Source organism: Pongo abelii, chromosome 21, assembly GCF_028885655.2.
Source record: "Pongo abelii isolate AG06213 chromosome 21, NHGRI_mPonAbe1-v2.0_pri, whole genome shotgun sequence".
In the NCBI taxonomy this organism is placed as follows: domain Eukaryota; kingdom Metazoa; phylum Chordata; class Mammalia; order Primates; family Hominidae; genus Pongo; species Pongo abelii.
The window spans coordinates 36,507,478-36,526,032 of NC_072006.2; the positions used below are offsets into that span (position 1 = coordinate 36,507,478).

Genomic DNA, 18,555 nt, shown 5'->3' on the forward strand with positions numbered 1-18,555 from the left:
GGATTGGGAATTCTGAACTCACGATTTACTAGCTTTGCAATTCTGGCAATGTTTCTAGACCTCCTTGGGGTTTCAGATTCCTCGACTATCAAAAATGAGTCATAGCAAGTATAGTCATGCATCCCTTAATGTCGGGATACTTTCTGATAAATGCATTATTTAGGCAATTTTGTCATTGTGTGAACATCATAGAGTGTACTTACACAAATGTAGATGGTATATACATTTTATTTATATATTTTTTTCTTCTCTTTTTTTTTTCTTGAGACAGGGTCTCACTCTGTCACCCAGGTTCAAGTGATCCTCCCACCTCAGCCTCCCCAGTAGCTGGGACCACAGGTGTGCACCACCACATCCAGCTAAGTTTTTAATTTTTTGGTAGAGACGGGGGTCTCCCTGTATTGCCCAGACTGGTCTTGAGCTCCTGGGTTCTAGCCATTCTCCTATATTTTTTCATGTGGAAAATGCAGTGTCCCGGCACCATTACTGAATATCACTCATCTCCTCTACTTGAGCTGCAATGTCAATATCAAGTGCCATATATCAGATTTCCATTTTTTTCTTTATTTCCTTTTTAAAAAAAAAAAAAAAAAAGACAGGGTCTCACTCTGATTTCCTTTTAAAAAAAAAAAAAAAAAAGACAGGGTCTCACTCTGATGCCCAGGGGGGAGTGCAGTAGCAGAATTCTGAAACTCCTGGGCTCAAGCAATCCTCCCAGCTCAGCCTCCTGAGTAGCTAGGACTACAGGCTTGTGCCACTACCTCTGACTAATTTTTGTATTTTTTGTAGAGATGGGGGTCTCACTATGTTGCCCAGGCTGGTTTCAAACTCCTAGCCTCAAGTGAGTCTCCCACCTTGGCCTTTTAAAGTGCTGAGATTACAGGCATGAGCCACTGTGCCTGGCCTTATGTTTCTGTATATGCTCCACCATAATCTTTTGGGACCACTGTCTTATATGTGGTCCTTTGTTGACTGAAGCATTATTATGCAGTGCATGACTGTAATTCTTAAGTTGCCGTGAGTCACACATGTGAAGCACTGGGAACAGTGCCTGGTATGTGGCAATGTTAATGTGAATGTTAACTGGTACCGTGTTATCATTATTAGTCAATTAAGAAGTCCTGCAGACAGGTGGTGGCTCCCAACTTCATGACCAGAAGTGGACATTTCTGAATCCAGGTGGTTGCGAGGGTAATAGGTTGCAAGAGCAATAGGGTGACCTGTTTTTAGTGCTGGCTGTGCCTTTTGTTGGATCTGTACCTTTGGAAAAGTCACTTACCCCTCTAAGCCTTAAGTTGCTCATCTGTAAAATGGAGGTTAAAATCATCCTTACTTCAGGCCTGGCACAGTGGCTCAAAGCACATAATTTCAGGACTCTGGATGGCCAAGGTGGGAGGATTGCTTGATGCACTGGGTTCAAGACTAGCCTGGGCTGGCCAGGCACGGTGGCTCAGCCTGTAATCCCAGCACTTTGGGAGGCCGAGGCAGGCGGATCACGAGGTCAGGAGATCGAGACCATCCTGGCTAACATGGTGAAACCCCGTCTCTACTAAAAATACAAAAATTGAGCTGGCGTGATGGCGGGCGCCTGTAGTCCTGGCTACTCGGGAGGCTGAGGCCGGAGAATGGTGTGAACCCAGAAGGCGGAGCTTGCAGTGAGCTGAGATCACGCCACTGCACTCCAGCCTGGGCGACAGAGCGAGACTCCGTCTCAAAAAAATAAAAAATAAATAAAATAATAATAATAATAAAAGACTAGCCCGGGCAACATAGCGAGACCCCTGTCTCTACAAAAAAATTGATAAATTAGCCGAGTGTGGTGGTGCACACCTGTAGTCCCAAGTACCAGGAGTCTGAGGCAGAAGCATCTCTTGAGCCCAGGAGTTGGAGGCTGCAGTGAGTTGTTAACACACCACTGTACTCCAGACTGGGTGACAGAGAGACCCTATTAAAAAAAAATCCTCCTTCATGGAGCTCTGTGAAGAATTCAGTGACCTATTTAATACCTACTATGTGCCCAGCACTGTTTTGAACACCACAGACAAAAACCTCTGCCCTCCTGGAGCTTGTGTGGAGCTAGTGCAGAGGGACAGAAATTAATAATAATCATAGTAATCCTAATAAAATAAGAAAGCATATTTGTAAAGCACCTAGTGCCTGGCATGTGGTGAGCTTTCTAGAAGTAGTAGCAGTTAGGGTTATTATGTGAAAGCATTTTGTAAAGCTGGATAGCACAGCAGAGAGGTAGGTCTCAAGGTGACTGTGCCATGAGCATGTCGCCTTCATTGAAGCCTTACCTCATCTCTGCTCAATTGAATTTCATTCAGCCTCCAAGGCCCCCATCTTGTTGCCTGGGTGAAATCTTTGTCTCAGGGTGTAGAGCTTTCTCTTTTCCTCTTTTCATCCAGCATTTACTGAATGCCACTTTGGGCTGAGCATCCTGCTGGGCGCTGGGGCTATTGAGCTGCAAAACCCAGGAGGAGCATGGTCAGGAGCCTGCAGGAGGGAGCCCAGGGCATTCTGGGAGCCTCCTGGCCACGCACATTAGAGCTAGACTGTGAAGGAACCTAGCTGCTGAGTTTTGCTTTTATTCTGCCAGGGGAGACTCTGAAGGCTTCTGAGCTGGGTGATAAAGTTGGTGGATAAACTAAGAGTTCACAACATTCTTGTTTAAGTACTGCATGGTAAAAGTAAATATTTGCATTATGGTTAAATCCATAATCTATATTTAAGCACAGCAGTCAAACCAAAAAGCTACAAGATGGAGATGTAAAGGCATGTAGAGGAGCACAGACCTCGGGGCAAATAACGTCTTCAATCAAAGACAGTACACTACTAAATCAGCAGGAAATGTAGCCAAATGGAGCAGGGAGGTTTTGAAGCCGGATAAACCAGGGTTGGTACTTACTATCTGTTTTGAGCTATTGCACCACTGGGGGAGGGTTAATACCCTGCAGGGTTGCTGAAGGGATTAAAGAAATATCCATCAAGTGCCTGACACTTAATAGGCACACAATACGAGGCATACATTATTAGATATTAATAGCAATATTAAGATAAGTAGTGGAGCATCATGGAAAGAGTTCTTGTGTCAGCCAGCCCTGTGTTCAAATTCTGATACATCCAGAGCAAGCTTCTTAACCTTTCTGAGCCTTTAGTTGTCTCCTCACCTGCAAAATAAATGAGTAAGACCTCCTATGTAGGGTTGATGTAGGGAATAAATAAGAACATAGACTTTGAAGGCTATATAATAGATGCTCAGTTAAGTGCTACTTTAAAACCAAATGCAGTGAGCTCTATTGAAATTTTTTGTTTGTTTGTTTATTTTTGAGACAGGGTCTTGCCCTGTTTCACAGGCTGAAGTGCGGTGGCACCATCTTGGTTCAGTGCAACATCCACCTCCCTGGCTCAAGCGATCCTTCCACCTCAGCCTCCCAAGTAACCGGGAGTACAGGCGCGCACCACCATGCCCAGCCAATTTTTTGTATTTTGTGTAGAAACGTGGTTTTGCAGGTGGGGCGTGGTGGCTCACGCCTGTAATCCCAGCACTTTGGGAGGCTGAGGGGGGCGGATCACAAGGTCAGGAGTTTGAGACCAGCCTGGCCAACAGGGTGAAACTCCGTCTCTACTAGAAATACAAAAATTAGCCAAGCGTGGTGGCGCATGCCTGTAATCCCAGCTGCTTGGGAGGCTGAGGCAGGAGAATTGCTTGAACCTGAGAGGCAGAGGTTGCAGTGAGCTGAGATCACATCACTGCACTCTAGCCTGGGCGACAGAGCAAGACTCTGTCTCGGGAAAAAAAAAGAAACATGGTTTTGCCATGTTGCCTAGGCTGGTACTGAATATTTTGATTTATAAAAGTTACATCTTCTAATGGTAAAAAATTCAAACAATACAAAAACTTTTTTAAGAAAGTAGTTACAAATCACTGGAAACTCCATTACCCAGAGTCAATGATAATATTTTGGATACCTCTTTGTGCAAACTCTTTTAGTTTGACCATCGTAGTATATGTAAGTTTATTCTACTCACCTGTCCTATTTTCACTCAATGATATGTTGTGGACATATATCCAGTTAATAAATTTATATTATTGTTTTAAATCAGTACCTTGCATTATATTATATTGTATTGTACCAGAATTTAACACTATTGATGGTCATTGAAGCTATTTCCAGATTTTTACCATTTTATACAATGCTATATTAAGCAACCTTGGACAAAGATCGCTGTTCGCTTGTTTAATTTCCTCCTGGAATAAATCACTGTACATGAATTACCAAATCAAAAGGTTTTCCCATTATAATTTTACTAATTTTTTTTTTGAGACGGAGTTTTGCTCTTGTTGCCCAGGCTGGAGTGCAATAAAGTGATCTTGGCTCACCGCAACTTCCGCCTCCCGTGTTCAAGCGATTCTCCTGCCTCAGCATCTCAAGTAGCTGGGACTACAGGCATGCGCCACCACACCCAGCTAATTTTGTACTTTTAGTAGAGATGGGGTTTCTCCATGTTGGTCAGGCTGGTCTACCTCAGGTGATCTGCCCACCTCAGCCTCCCAAAGTGCTAGGATCACAGGCGTGAGCCACCATGCCCAGCTAAAATCTTTTAAATTGTTATTTTTTATAAAGAGACAGGGTCTCACTGTGTTGCCCAGAATGGTCTTGAACTCCTGGGCTCAAGCAATCCTCTCACTTCAGCCTCCCAAAGTGCTGAGATTACAGGTGTGAGCCACCACTGTTGGCCTATAATTTTCTTGTGTTAGCCAGACTTGTGTTCAAATCCTGATACACCCAGAGCAAGTATGATTTTGTTACATATTGCTAACCTGCCTCCCAAATCAACTGTATGAATTTGCACTCCCATCAACAGTGCGTGAGTTGTGTCTGTTTCCCTCCATCTTTGCTGAATTCTGCCAATTTTTTTAACCTTTGCCACTCTGATCTATTGAAAAATATCTCAGTCTTGTTTTAACCTGTAGTTCCATTCCTAATGAGGCTGAAAATCTTTTCAAGTATTTATTTCCATTTGTATTTCTTCTTTTGTTAATAGCATGTTTAGGCCTCTTTTTTTTGAGACAGAGTCTCCCTCTGTCACCCAGGCTGGAGTGCAACGGCGCAATCTCAGCTTACTGCAAACTCTGCCTCCCGGGTTCAAGCGATTCTCCTGCCTCAGCCTCTCAGGTAGCTGGGACTACAGGCACGTGCCACCATGCCGGGCTAATTTTTGTAATTTTAGTAGAGACGGGGTTTCACCATGTTGTCCAGGCTGGTCTCCAACTCCTGACCTCAAGTGATCTGCCTGCCTCAGCGTCACAAAGTGCTGGGATTACAGGCATGAGCCACCGCGCCCGGCCCCCAAGGATTTTTTAACTTCCATATTGTGCTTAGAAAAGCTGCCTAATTATTAAAATATAGTTAAAAGATTAATAGTTCCAGGATTATAAAAAATATCCATTTGTTTCTTTCAATACTTTTATTGTTTCTTTTATCACATGCAAATTTTTGATCTAGGTGGAATTTAGATTTAATGAGAGAGGTGGAGCTCTAGCTTAATTTTTCTCCAAATGGCTAGTCTGTGGCTAGTCCCATTCTGTGTATTGACTTCTTTTTCTCCACCAGTTGGAAATGTCACCTTTATCATACACTACAATTCCTCATACACCTGGCTCTATTTCTATACTCTGTTTGGTTTAATAGGACTGTGTTTCTTTGTCGAAATTGCTGTTTTAGCCGTTGTAGCTATCTAATGCATTTTATATCTGGTAGAACAAGTCCCAGCTCGTTAATCTTCTTCAAAGTTTTCTTGGCAGTAGAGCAAAGTGGTTAAATTCATGGACCTTGAGGTCAGCCAGCCTGAGCTTTAATCCCAGGTTACCCGCTAACTAGCTGTGTTATCTTGAACTAGTTATTTTTTTGCTCTCTGAACTTCTGCTGCCTCATCTGTATAACGTTAACAATAACAGTACCTACTCACAGTGTGTTTGTGAAGATGTGATGAGACGATGCATAGCAAGTCCTCAGGAAGGCACCTGGCACATGGTGAGTGGTCAGTAAATGTTAGGTCTTTTTGTTATGAAAATGATGCACCTATTTTTCCAGTTGAATTTTAGGATTGTTTTGACAATAAAATCTCACTGGGATCTTCATTGGGATGACATTTACTTGGTGGGATGATTTTGGGATAATTAATATCCACGTTATAGGACCTTCCACTCTAAGGAAAGCTCTGATTTCCACTGGTCCAAGATGTTACGCTCTTCAGTAGAGTTTTATAGTTTTCTTTATATAAGACCTGTACATTTTTCTAAACTTTATTTCCAGATGGTGTAATTTTTTAAAGTTACTATTATTATTATTTTTTTTGAGACACAGTCTCACTCTGTCACCCAGGCTGGAGCGCAGTGACACCATCTTGGCTTACTGCAACTTCCACCTGCAAGGTTCAAGCAATTCTCCTGCCTCAGCCTCCCAAGTAGCCGGAATTAGAGGCATGCACCACCATGCCTGGCTAATTTTTGTATTTTTAGTAGAGACTGGTTTCACCATGTTGGTCAGGCTGGTCTCAGACTCCTGACCTCAAGTGATCCTCCCACCTCGGCCTCCCAAAGTGCTGGGATTACAGGTGTGAGCCACTGTGCCCAGCCCAGATGGTGTAATATTTTGATTGCTCTTGTGAATGGAATCCTTTTTCACCCACCATTTTTTTTTCTCCCAACCCATTTTGTTTTTTTCTCCCAACCTATTTCCTGTTTTTGAGACATGTCTCACTCTGTTGCCCAGACTGGAGTGCAATGGCATGATCAGAGGTCACTGCAACGTTGAACTCCTAGGCTCAAGCAGCTCTCCTGCCCCCGCCTCCCAAGTAGCTGGGACTACAGGTGTGCATCACCATACCCAGTTAATTTATTTTATTTTTAGTATAGATGAAGTCTTGTTATGTTGTGCAGGCTGGTCTTGAACTCCTGGGCTGAAATGATACCCCTGCCTCAGCCTCCCAAAATGCTGAGATTGCAGGTGTGAACCACTGTGCCCAGCCATCTCACCATTATTATTATTATTATTTTCTTCTCCTTCTTCTTCTTCCTCTTCCTCTTCTTTTTCTTCTTGTTCTTCTTTTCCCTCTTCTTCTTCCTCTTCCTCCTTCTCCTTCTTTTTTTCTTCTTCTTTTTTTTTTTTTTTTTTTTGAGACACGGTCTCACTATGTTGCCCAGGCTGGTCTTGAATGCCTGACCTCAAGCAACCCTACCACCTTGGTCTCCCAAAGTGCTAGGATTACAGGCATGAGCCACTGTGCCTGGCCCTCATCCCACCATTTTCTAATGGAGTTAGTAGTAGTACATTAAAAGTTATTCATTTTTGAATGCTTATTTTGCACCCAAAGTGACTATAATTGTTGAGTTTGGAAATAATTTCTCCCCTACCCGGTGTCAGCTTTCAGACATCCCCTTCTCTCAACTCTAACAGCACCCCAGGCTTCTATCTGCTAGGGCACCTACTACGTTGGCTTGCCATCATTTGTAATCCATCTGTGTAAACACAGGAACTGTGTCTATTTAGGCTGTAAGTCCCCAGAGCTCAGCACAGGGCTGGCATCCCAGTAAGAGGCTATCAGTGCCAATGGAAGATGGTGCCCCATGCTGTATTACTGTTGTTTTCTAGGATAGAGGAGTCTTTCCTCTAGGATGGAGAGCAGATCAGTGAAGAAGCAAGCAGTCCCTGATGTCATCTGGCTGACTGTCTAATTTGGAGTAGACATTGAAGTCATCATTAATGTCAAGAGTGAATTAGATTTTTCATTATATGTTGAAGAACGCATTGAGTGGTATGGGAGGATGGACGGCTTAATGAATGCAGGAAATTAGACAAAACCTTGCCAAAGAAATGACATTCAAGGAGGCATCAAGGGTGACTCTGCAACCCTATCTTGCTTTCCCTGCCCCAACTGCAGACCAGTCTTAGCACCCAGTTCTGCTTGAATGAATTCATTCAGCAAACGTTGACAAACACCTGTGTCAGGGCCTCTGCTGTTGGGTCTGGGGTCACAGGGTTGGGTAAGAGCCAATATATGAGCTCAGATCATAGCTCTATTGAGCTGGTTGTTACAGGAGGTGGTCAAGACTTCTTTGCTTGGGATCTGCCCAGCCCACCTTTCTGGCTTTGTCTCCTGCTCCTGCCCCTCTGGACTGCTCGCCTGTCCCCAAGTGAACACATTTGCTCTTTCACACACAGACCCATGGAGACCACTCCCTATCATACTCACTGTCACTTCTACCCAGAATTCACCTGAGCCACCCTCTTTCCTTTGGGCTTTCAAGGCCCAGCTAAAGTATTAGCTCTTCTGTGAAGGCTGCCCTCTCGGAGTTTGTTGCTGCCTCCTTGTCCAAAAGGACCTAAGATAATAGGTTTTAATAATGTGTACGGTTATTTATTTCCATCTCTAAGATCCCATTAGACCAGGGGCCTTCAGAGTCAGTGAGCTTGTCTTTGTGTTTTTGCTGGGACGTAATACACAATGGGTCACTCAGGAATTGCAATTAAAATGGGTCCAGAGAAATGTGACCTATAAGAATAAAGGGATAGGGCAATCTGCGTGGGTCCCCTTCCATGCTGTGGAAGCTTTGTTCTTTTGCTCTTCACAATAAATCTTGCTGCTGCTCACTCTTGAAAAAAAGAAAAAAAGAATAAAGGGATAGAATGCAGAAGGAAGATGAAGACGTAAGGACAACTGAACTTAGAGCAGGTGGTTCTGAACCCGGCCTCTAGGAAGGCAATGGCAAAGGGGCAGAGGATGTGAGCTGTGTAGTTGAGGTAGTTGGGTTTGAATCCTGGCTCTGGCATCTATTAACTCCATAAACTGGGACATGTAGTTGTATTTCTTGGGGTTTCAAGAGGGGCCAGGAATACCTTGGAACACTATAGAGAATTTCCTATAAATAGGTATAAGTTTTTCTGGAAAGAGGGTCCATTGCTTTTTAACAGGCTTCACAAAAGGTAAGCACCACTCAGAAGGGGAGACACTATGTCTTTATTAGTTGTCAATTGCTGTGAAACGAATTACCTCAAAATTTAGTGACTTAAAACAATCGACATTTCGGCTGGGTGCAGTGGCCCTCACCTGTAATCCCAGCATTTTGGGAGGCTGAGTTGGGTGGATCATGAGGTCAGGAGTTCAAGACCAGCCTGGCCAACATGGTGAAACCCCACCTTTACTAAAAATACAAAAATTAGCTGGGCCCGATGGCAGGCACCTATAATCCCAGCTACTCGGGAGGCTGAGGCAGGAGAATCGCCTGAACCCGGGTGGCAGAGGTTGCAGTGAGCTGAGATCACACCACTGCACTCCAGCCTGGGCGACAGAGTAAGACTCCATCTCAAAAAAACAAAAAACAAAAAACAAAAACAAAACCCACAACAACAAAAAATCAACATATCATGTCTCACTGTTTCTGTGGGTCTGGAATCCAGCTTATGTGGATGATTCTGGCTTGAGGTCTTTCATGAGGTTGTAGGCAAGATGTTGGCCAAGGCTGAAGTCATGTGAAAGTTTGTCTGGGGCTACTGTCATATAGACCTCTCCAGAAAACTGCTTGAGTGTCCTTATGACATGGTGGCTAGTTTCCCCCAGAGCATGTGACCTGAAACAAGGCAGAGCTGCAATGTTTTCTCTGACTTAGCCCCAGAAGCCACGTATGCTTATTTCCACAGTTACAGAGTTCAGCCCTAATCAAAGTGGGAGGGGACTAAAAAAGGATATGATTGTGAGGAGGTTGCTATTTCTAAGGCTACCACAGTGCCTTAGAAAGAACTTGGAATGAGGAGCTTGGGGTTTAAATGTCGACTCCAGCAACGACCAATTGTGCGATCTTGGGAAAGTGTCTTTTCTTTACTGGCCCACTTTTCTCATTCACCTCGTATGATGGTTTTGGAATTCAAGAGTTAAGTCCTGTGAAAAGCCATTTATATAAGCCCCCAACTTCACATTTAGATATTAGAGGAAGAAAAGGCATTTAGGGTAGGGTGTAAGTTGATGTTTTTATTATAAATCATGGGAAACAAAGAAATAACCCATTCACCGCTCTCATCACTTTGGCATACCACCCGCTCAGCATTTTGATGTTAAAATACATTTTAAAGGTTCTTTTCCTTCTTTCACAGAAGAAATAATAGGGGAAATGGCTTAAATTGAGGCCAGAAGCATTATGGTGGATGTGAGTAAATCTCTGCATTATTAAGAGAGATTAAAAATTGGGATGGGTACCTTATTGAGGTCCTGAAATCAATACTTGAAAACCTTAAAGCATCAGAGAGCTGCCATTTTCCATGATTTCGGTAAAAAGAAGTTCAGGTTGTCCTTCCTTTGAGGCCATTCTAGGGGGTCCCACAAATCTTTTTAAGCAAAATAAAAATATTAATAATTATTAAAGTTGTTTTCACATTGTTGAGGTATATTGCATTGAGAATGGAATTTGTTTTTCCATCATAAAAGTAGCACATACTAATTCTAGGTTTTGAAAATACAAATATAAAAAAGAAAAAATATTACCCATAGCTACTACCTTAATCTAAATGTTCTATGTTTTGTGGTTGAAATGAAAAAGAATTTTTTTCAATTAAGAAGTGTAATATGGGCCGGGCGTGGTGGCTCATGCCTATAATCCCAGCACTTTGGGAGGCTGAGGCAGGCAGATCACTTGAGGTCTGGAGTTTGAGACCAGCCTGGCCAAACATGTAGAAACCCCGTCTCTACTAAAAATACAAAAATTAACCTGGTGGTGTGGCACATGCCTGTTATTCCAGCAACTGAGGTAGGAAGATTGCTTGAACCTGGGAGGCAGAGGTTGCAGTGAGCCAAGATTATGCCACTGCACTCCACCCTGGATGACAGAGCAAGACTTTGTCTCAAAAACAAGAGGTAATATGGCCATGGCTCACAACTGTAATGCCAGCACTTTGGGAGGCCGAGGCTGGAGGATCACTTGAGGTTAGGAGTTTGAGACTATCCTGGGCAACATAGCGAGACCCTGTCTCCACAAAAAATTAAAAAAAAATTAGCTGGGGGTGGGGGAATGTGTCTGTGGCCCTACCTACTCCTAGCTACTCAGGAGTCTGAGGTGGGAGGATGGCTTAAGCCCAGGAGGTCAAGACTGTAGTGAGCCATGATCATGCTACTGCACTCCAGCCTGGGTGACTGAGTGAGACGTTGTCTCAAAAAAAAAAAAAAAAGACAATCAAAAGTTGCCATAGTCTTATGGTTACCCAGAGGTAACCATTATTGACATTTTGTTGCCAGGCACAGTGGCTCATGCCTGCAATCCCAGCACTTTGGGAGGCTGAGGTGGGAGAATTACTTGAGCCCAGGAGGTCAAGGCTACAATGACACTCCAGTCTAGGCAACAGAGAGACCCTGTCTCAAACAAACGAAAAAGACATTTTGGTAATTTAAACACGTTTTTCTCCCTACTGGGAGACTGAACAGCAGGATTTAAATGCTGGTGAATGGAAGGTGAGCTATGAGTGAGGGCTGCCCATCACGTGGGCAGATTCTGTGACTTAATGACAATAATAAGGTCATGAAGTCTCCTATACAGGGTCTTGCTCTGTCACCCAAGCTGGAGTGCGATGGCGCAACCATGGCTCACTGCGGCCTCAAACTCTTGGGCTCAAATGATCCTCCTGCCTCAGCCTCCTGAGTAGCTGGGACTATAGGCACACGCTACCACGCCCAGCTGAAGTCATGCTCTCTATCCATGAGCATCTTTATAACTTGCATAGATATATTTGGGTGAAATCCTGTCTTAGTCTTTCCCGATTCTCCCTGAGCAGGTTCCAAACATTGTTTAGGGTTCAAAGGGAAATTAGTCTTCAGAGCTTCTCCAATAAAGTAATTACTGAGATTGGGTCATTTATTCAACAGATTGGGTGCCTACCATGTGCCAAGACTGTGCCATGCATTGGGGATATGATGATGAAACCAAAGACGCTAGCATGAACACAATCACTAAACCAAAGTCACACAAAGAAATTAAATGTGGGAGGGACAAGGAGAGCTATACATGTACTGATCATCTGCTATGCTGGAAGTTTATTTAGCAAATGTAATCTCATTTAATCATCTGGACCCGGGGGAGGTAATCTGACCTCTCTGAACCTCAGCTTCATTTGAAAACGGGGATAATATTATTGAGAGAGAACATCTGTTACAGGGGCAAACCCTGTTCCAAGGTTTCATTCACTCAAAGTATAAACAATGAGGCACTTTTTACACTTTAGACACTAAAACTTTTTGGAGGCAAAGAGGGCTGGTATTTAGTGAGTATCTACTACGTGCTAGGCACTTTACAAAGATCTCATTTAATCTCAGTTCCATTCTTTGAATTTGCTACGTACCCTGCTGTCCAAATGACGGCACTGAGTCAGTGAGAGGTTTCATAACTTGCCCAAGGCCACAGAGCTGGATGGAGAAAGACTGCAGAGATTCAAACCCAGGCCTGCTGACGTGCAGAGCCAATGAGAATATATTATCTTGCAGTGCAGTTTATGGGATATATGTGTCCCTTTGGGAATTCCTGGGTGTCTGCTGGTGGCCTGTTAACTTGGTTCTTGAATATGCACTTTGCTTTTAACTGTGCAGTTTGAAAACAGTGACTCATCCCCAAACTAGGCAGGGTTGAGTATCTGTTCTGTTTATCTTCCACATGCCACCTGCACTAACTTCTGAAGATAATCTATAATAAAAGCACTGTGATTAAAAAACAGAAAAACACACACCACAAATGTATAGGTTTGTCTGTTGGTGCTTCTGAGAAGAAAATAAACTCATGAATGTCATTAACTTTAAAAAAATCACATCTACTTAAGGTTTAATGACTGAAGCCAACTTTCTAACATATCTGTACAGTTCTCTGAACATACTATTTTCACACTTAACTACGATGTTGTCATTTGTTTCTGTTTGATTCTGCAAGGGCAGAGACCTTGAAATATTCAAATCTGGATTCCCCCATGGTTTGACCCAACTGAAGTCAGGCAGTGTTCGCTGAAAGAAATAAAGGTGTTTCCATAATGACTGTATTAGCTTTCTTTGGGGGCTGTAAGAAGTTACCACAGATTTAGTGTCATAAAACAATATTCATTTCTGTTTCACACTTCTTGTGGGCCCGACGTCTGGATTCCATGGCTCAGCTGATTCTCTGCTTCCAGTCTCACCAGGCTGAAATCAAGTGTCTATATTCCTTTCTAGAGAGTTGGGGAGGGGGTATAATCTGTTCCCAAGTTCATTCAGCTTGTCAGAACTCAGCTCTGTGAGGTTGTAGGACTGAAGTCCCCATTTCCTTGCTGGATCTTGGCAGGACTTCCTCTGAGCTTTTACAGGCTGCCTGGATTCCCTGGCTTGTAGCCACTTTCAAAGCCAGCAACAGTAGGTTGAATTCCTCTCATACTTTGAATTTAATTCCTCTGCCTCATCTCTCCAAAACATCTCTTTTGCCTCCCTCTTCTGCTTTCAAGGGTTCACGTGATTACATTGGGCTCACTCAGATGATACGGAATCATCTTATTTTAAGGGCTTTATTTCCATTGGCAAAATATCTTTTGCCAAAGAATGCTGGCTGGTAATCCCAGCGCTTTGGGAGGCCGAGATGGGTGGATCACCTGAGGTCAGGAGTTCAAGACCAGCCTGGCCAACATGGAGAAAGCCAGTCACTACTAAAGATACAAAAATTAGCTGGGCATGGTAGCGCATGCCTGTAATCCCAGCTACTTCGGAGGCTGAGGCAGGAGGATCGCATGAACCCGGGAGGCGGAGGTTGCAGTGAGCCAAGATCACGCCACTGCACTCCAGCCTGGGCAACAGAGCGAGACTCTGTCTCAAAAAAAAAAAAAAAAAAAAAAAAAGCAACATATTCACAGGTTCCAGGGACTAGGGCTTGGACAGTTTTGGGCAAGGGGGGAAGACATTATTCTGCCTACCACAGTGCCTGTATTAAACATGTAAATTTCAGTTATTCCCTGTAGGTCAGAGGGCAGTAAAGCTACTTCAGAAGACATCTGAAAGAAGCCAAATGACTTGCCAAAGAATACTGTATCGGCTGTAGATTAAAAAAAAAAAGTTAAAAATCCTTTGTAAAAAATCAAGTCAAACAGTTTTTTGAGGGACGGTAGTTCCTCCTTTCTCTCAGGGTAAAGCTAGAGAGATTCTAAGAGGTGTCTTATTCTAACTTTGCAGTCTTTTCCCTTTGTAGAATTTTGCTTACCAGACTCAAAAGTTTTCTGTGACCAGTATTAGAAGCAGAACACTGAACCCCTTGGCGTTAGAGTTTGGGCTACACCATAATGGTGTCCTGTCAATACTGGCTCTTGCTACGTGTTAACATTAGGGAGTGGAGAGTGTGTTTCCTCACCCAGGGAAACCGTTTAAATGTGGCCACTGATCCTGCCTTCACAGTTTTTAAGAGCTGGCATCAATCCAACTCCGGACGGACTCTAGAAATGTTTCTGGACAACGACTGAACCTACAGTTACAGCAAACCTATGTGCTGGGCGCTCTGAATTTCATTTCAGGTTCTAAAACTAAGGCTCAGAGAGGCTAAGTACATTGCCCATTGTTTCTCAGCTGGTAATAACAGCTACCATTTATTAAACATTTGCTCTATGCCAGGCGCCAAATCATACGGACCTAATAATGTCAAGATCTCCCTTCACATCCTCTTCCAATCTGTCAAGAATTGTATGTTAATTTTAATTCCAATAATGCCATGAAATACAAGACAAATGCAGATCAGAAAACTGAGGCTCAGAGAGGTTGAGTGGACAGCCAGGGAGTGACTCAGCCAAGATTCCAGTCTAGGTCCGTTGGACTCCAGGGCCTGAGTTCTCTCCAGGGTACTGCCTGCCTCTAAAAACGCCCTCAGGTGCATTCTGTTCAGTATGGCCCCAGAGTCCAAGTTCTTTACACGACCCGTCAACATATCACCAAGTTCCTAAGAACGCTCTAGGCTGCGGGTGCAGGCTCTGCAAATACACAGCGGCCTGAAAGCACAGGAAGAAATGAGGAACCGTCTAAGTCCATCAGCCGTGGAATAACCGTTTTACTGGTATGAGGGTCTTTTTGTCTCATTATTATGTGGCAGTGAGTCATTCAGAGGGGACCAAAAGGGAAAGTCCTGCCTCTCGTCCCCTACGAAAAGTGTAGGTGAGAACCGTTTAGGCGAGGAGAAGCACGAAGTGGGAACTGCGAGTCGAGCTCCCCATCCTCACTCCCCACACGCACCCGCCCGGAGGTCCTGAAGCAAAAAGCACCGAAGGGGTTAAGGGTGGCCGGGGGAGCCCAGCCACCGCCCCTTCCCAGCATCGCCTCCCAGAATCCCGCAGGCCCCCAGCCAGTTCTCGCACCTCGCGAGACTCCACCCAGCCCCTTCCCCGAACAGCGATCCGTCCCCGTTCCTAGCTGAGGTCGGTGCTGGGCGGAGGACGCGAGAGGGAGAGCGGAAGGGGGCCGCCGGGCACGCTGGGAAGTGTGGTCCACGTGCTTCACGCGGCCATATTCTTCCGGAGCGGGGGAGGCCAGAGAGGCCGCTGGGACTACGACTCCCAGACGCCCTTTCGGTTTGTTTTTGTTCAAAAAAAAAAAACCCCACACTCCCCCTCCTCACTCTTCACACACACTCACACACACCCACGGCAGACACGCACGCACTCGGGCGCCGAAGGGAAAGCCGCGTCTCGCCCTCCCGCCCCGCCGTCGGTCCTGTCTCAGTCCCTCAGCAGAGAGGGAAAGCGGAGGCCGGAGCCGTGACCTCTGACCCCGTGGTTATGCGGGGCCGCCGCATTCCTTAGCGATCGCGGGGCAGCCGCCGCTGCCGCCGTGGGCGACTGACGCAGCGCGGGCGCGTGGAGCCGCCGCCGCCCCTCCCCCACCGCCGCTCTCGCGCCAGCCGGTCCCCGCGTGCCCGCCCCTTCTCCCCGGCCGCACCCGAGACCTCGCGCGCCGCCGCTGCCACGCGCCCCCCCACCGCCGCCGCCGCCCCAGCCCCGCGCCACCGCCCCAGCCCGCCCAGCCCGGAGGTCCCGCGTGGAGCTGCCGCCGCCGCCGGGGAGAAGGATGAAGGACAAACAGAAGAAGAAGAAGGAGCGCACGTGGGCCGAGGCCGCGCGCCTGGTGAGGCGGGCAGCCGAGGGGGGGCTCCGTGGGGCCCCGGGGGGGGGGGGCTCGCCGCGCACCCCCCACTGGAGGGGGAGGGGCGAGGCCCTGCCCACCGCGGGAGGGGGCGGGGCCATCTTCCTTTACGAACGGGACGGCCTCGCAAGGCGAGGGGTGGGGAGCGCTCCACCGGGATGGGATGTGGCGCCTTTTTCCGTTGGCCCTCGCGCCCCCCCCCGCCCCCCCGCCCCGCGCAGCTAAATTCCTACGGAGGGGCGAGCTGGCAGGCCGGCTCCTCCCCCTCTGGGCAGCGGGGTCCCGCCTCCCCTCCCCCACTATTTAGCAGCGTCTGGGGGTCTGGGGCAGCTTCGTTCATTCACCCGGGGGAGTTGGGTTTCCGGGAAGGGTCGGAAGCTCCTCCCTCGCTTCCTGGTGGGTAATGGGGTGGTGCCTTTGACTCCGGGGGTGGAAAAGCGACCCCACATTCAAGGACGCCAATGGCATTTTGAGCTTTCCCAATCTAAACCAGGTGCGTGGAGGGAAGCAAGTGCTTACTCCCAGCTTGAACCCTGAGCAGCGGTTCTCTAACTTTAGTGTCCTGTGGGCGACACCTGGGAGACGGTTAGGAACGCTCCTCCTAGGGCCCTTCGTAAGACCTGCTGAGCCTCAGGGTCTGGGATAGAGCCTGGGAATCTGCGCTTTCACCAGCTTCCCAGGTGATTCAAACGCAGTGGCTCACGGACCCCACTTTGAGAAACGCTGACTGGGGTGCTTGCCTTCAGAAGCTGGACTGGAAATTGGTATTTTGAGGAGAGCTGAATCCACTTTGCAAAGAATGTATGTTGGATAAAGACAAAGTATCTCTGTTGGGAGACATTGTTCACTGAAGATTCAGCAAGGGAGAGCGTAATTTGAGTGTTTGAAGCCGTCTCGTTCAACTGATGGGGGTTGTGAATTTTGTGTTCAGAGCGTCAGAGGACTTGCAGGTGAAATAGCTTCCTTTTGGATTACACCCACAAAGCTCAGACACTTTGAGACATATTCGGGTAATTATCTGCTGATATCAGTAGTAACAGGTTATACTAAGATGTCAGTTCCTAAGATCTGTCACACAGCGAGGTTGTGGTGCGGATAGCATAAGTGTCTCTTGACACTGTAGTTTATATGTAGTGGTTGTAATTCAGTTTTAATGATGAGTGAAGCTCAGACAATTTTCTCTCTTATTTTGAAGTGAGTTTTCTGCTTCAAAGATGTTGTGCAAAAAAAAAAAAAAAAAGTATCGGGGAGAGTTTGACACAAACCTGAAGTACACCTTTTTCTTTCTCGAAGTCTGTAAAAGTTACGGATTTATAAAAACTGAAGGAATTTGGGCTACAGAATTTTCATTGGTGCTTGCTATCCTCTTCCCTAGTCATTTGTTGCCCAGGGAACAAAAATAGCAATTGTTTGTATGCTGAAGTTTTGTGCTTCAGTTTATTTTGGCCTGGCATGTGAAGTTTGAAGATTTTGAGGTTCCGAAATATTTTTTTTTTTCTGATTCAGTCAAAATTGGAAGCTTGGGCTAGTTTTCAGGATCTTGTAGAAATTTCAGGATTTCTCTAATGGTTCTTCACCTGGAAACAAATATAGGCCTGATGGGGAGTGGGAGAGAGCTCTCGTTCTCCTCCTGGACGATGAGTTTTGTGTGTTCATTGATATTCTCCTTGGCGTTCCTGTTATGCGGGTGTTTATGACCCTGGGCACCCAAGGAAATTTGCTTGCCAGAGTTTTACTTGTTAGAGGTAGGTGAAAGTACCTTTAAGTCCTGTGTTATTTATGTCTTGACAGAATTATAAAATCTGTTTGTCTCAAAGTTCTGTTGGCTCTTACTAGTTGACTTTAGGAATTTGGGGTCCACTGTTAAGTCTCTTTAGATTCTCGAATTTACTGTGGTCTGAACTTCAACATCGAGGTTGCTATTTCTGTTTTATCATTGACTCAACTTCAAGCCAGGTTATCAGGGTAAGTTATTCCTCTTTTTCTTCTAAGGCTCTTCATTAAAAATAGTAATATGATGAATAGGAGTTACTTTGTTTGTTTGTTTGTTTTTCGTTTGTTTGCCACCACACCCGGCTAATTTTGTATTTTTAGTAAAGATGGGGTTTTTTCATGTTGGTCAGGCTGGTCTCAAACTCGTGACCTTAGGTTATCCGCCCACCTTGGCCTCCCAAAGTGCTGGGATTACAGGCGTGAGCCACCGCGCCCAGCCTATGAATAGGGGTTACTTTGTGGTGCTGTTATACATGTGAAAAAGGATTTGCGAGACTTTGGGTGGCTGAGGCGGAATAATCACTTGAGGCTAGGAGTTCGAGATGAGCCTGGGCAACATAGACCCGGTCTCTACAACAACAGCAACAAAATGAGCTGGGCATGGGGGTA

The 18,555-nt window shown here is 45.6% G+C and overlaps 1 protein-coding gene across 8 annotated transcripts in view; it reads left to right on the top strand.

Moving 5' to 3' along the window:
* Positions 1-15,563: 15,563 nt before the first annotated feature.
* Positions 15,564-18,555, top strand: part of ASXL1 (ASXL transcriptional regulator 1) — an 81,191-nt gene continuing 78,199 nt past the window's right edge. For 2 of the 8 annotated variants that reach the window (XM_054542119.2, XM_054542118.2), the window contains exon 1: positions 15,564-16,155. In XM_054542119.2, coding sequence (XP_054398094.1) covers positions 16,099-16,155 — 57 coding nt within the window. In that variant the 5' untranslated portion in view covers positions 15,564-16,098. Of the gene's footprint in view, positions 16,156-16,594; positions 16,667-16,983; positions 17,124-18,012; positions 18,139-18,555 lie in introns of those variants that run through there. The other 6 variants (XM_063720767.1, XM_054542109.2, XM_054542112.2 and 3 more) reach the window with 6 other exon arrangements.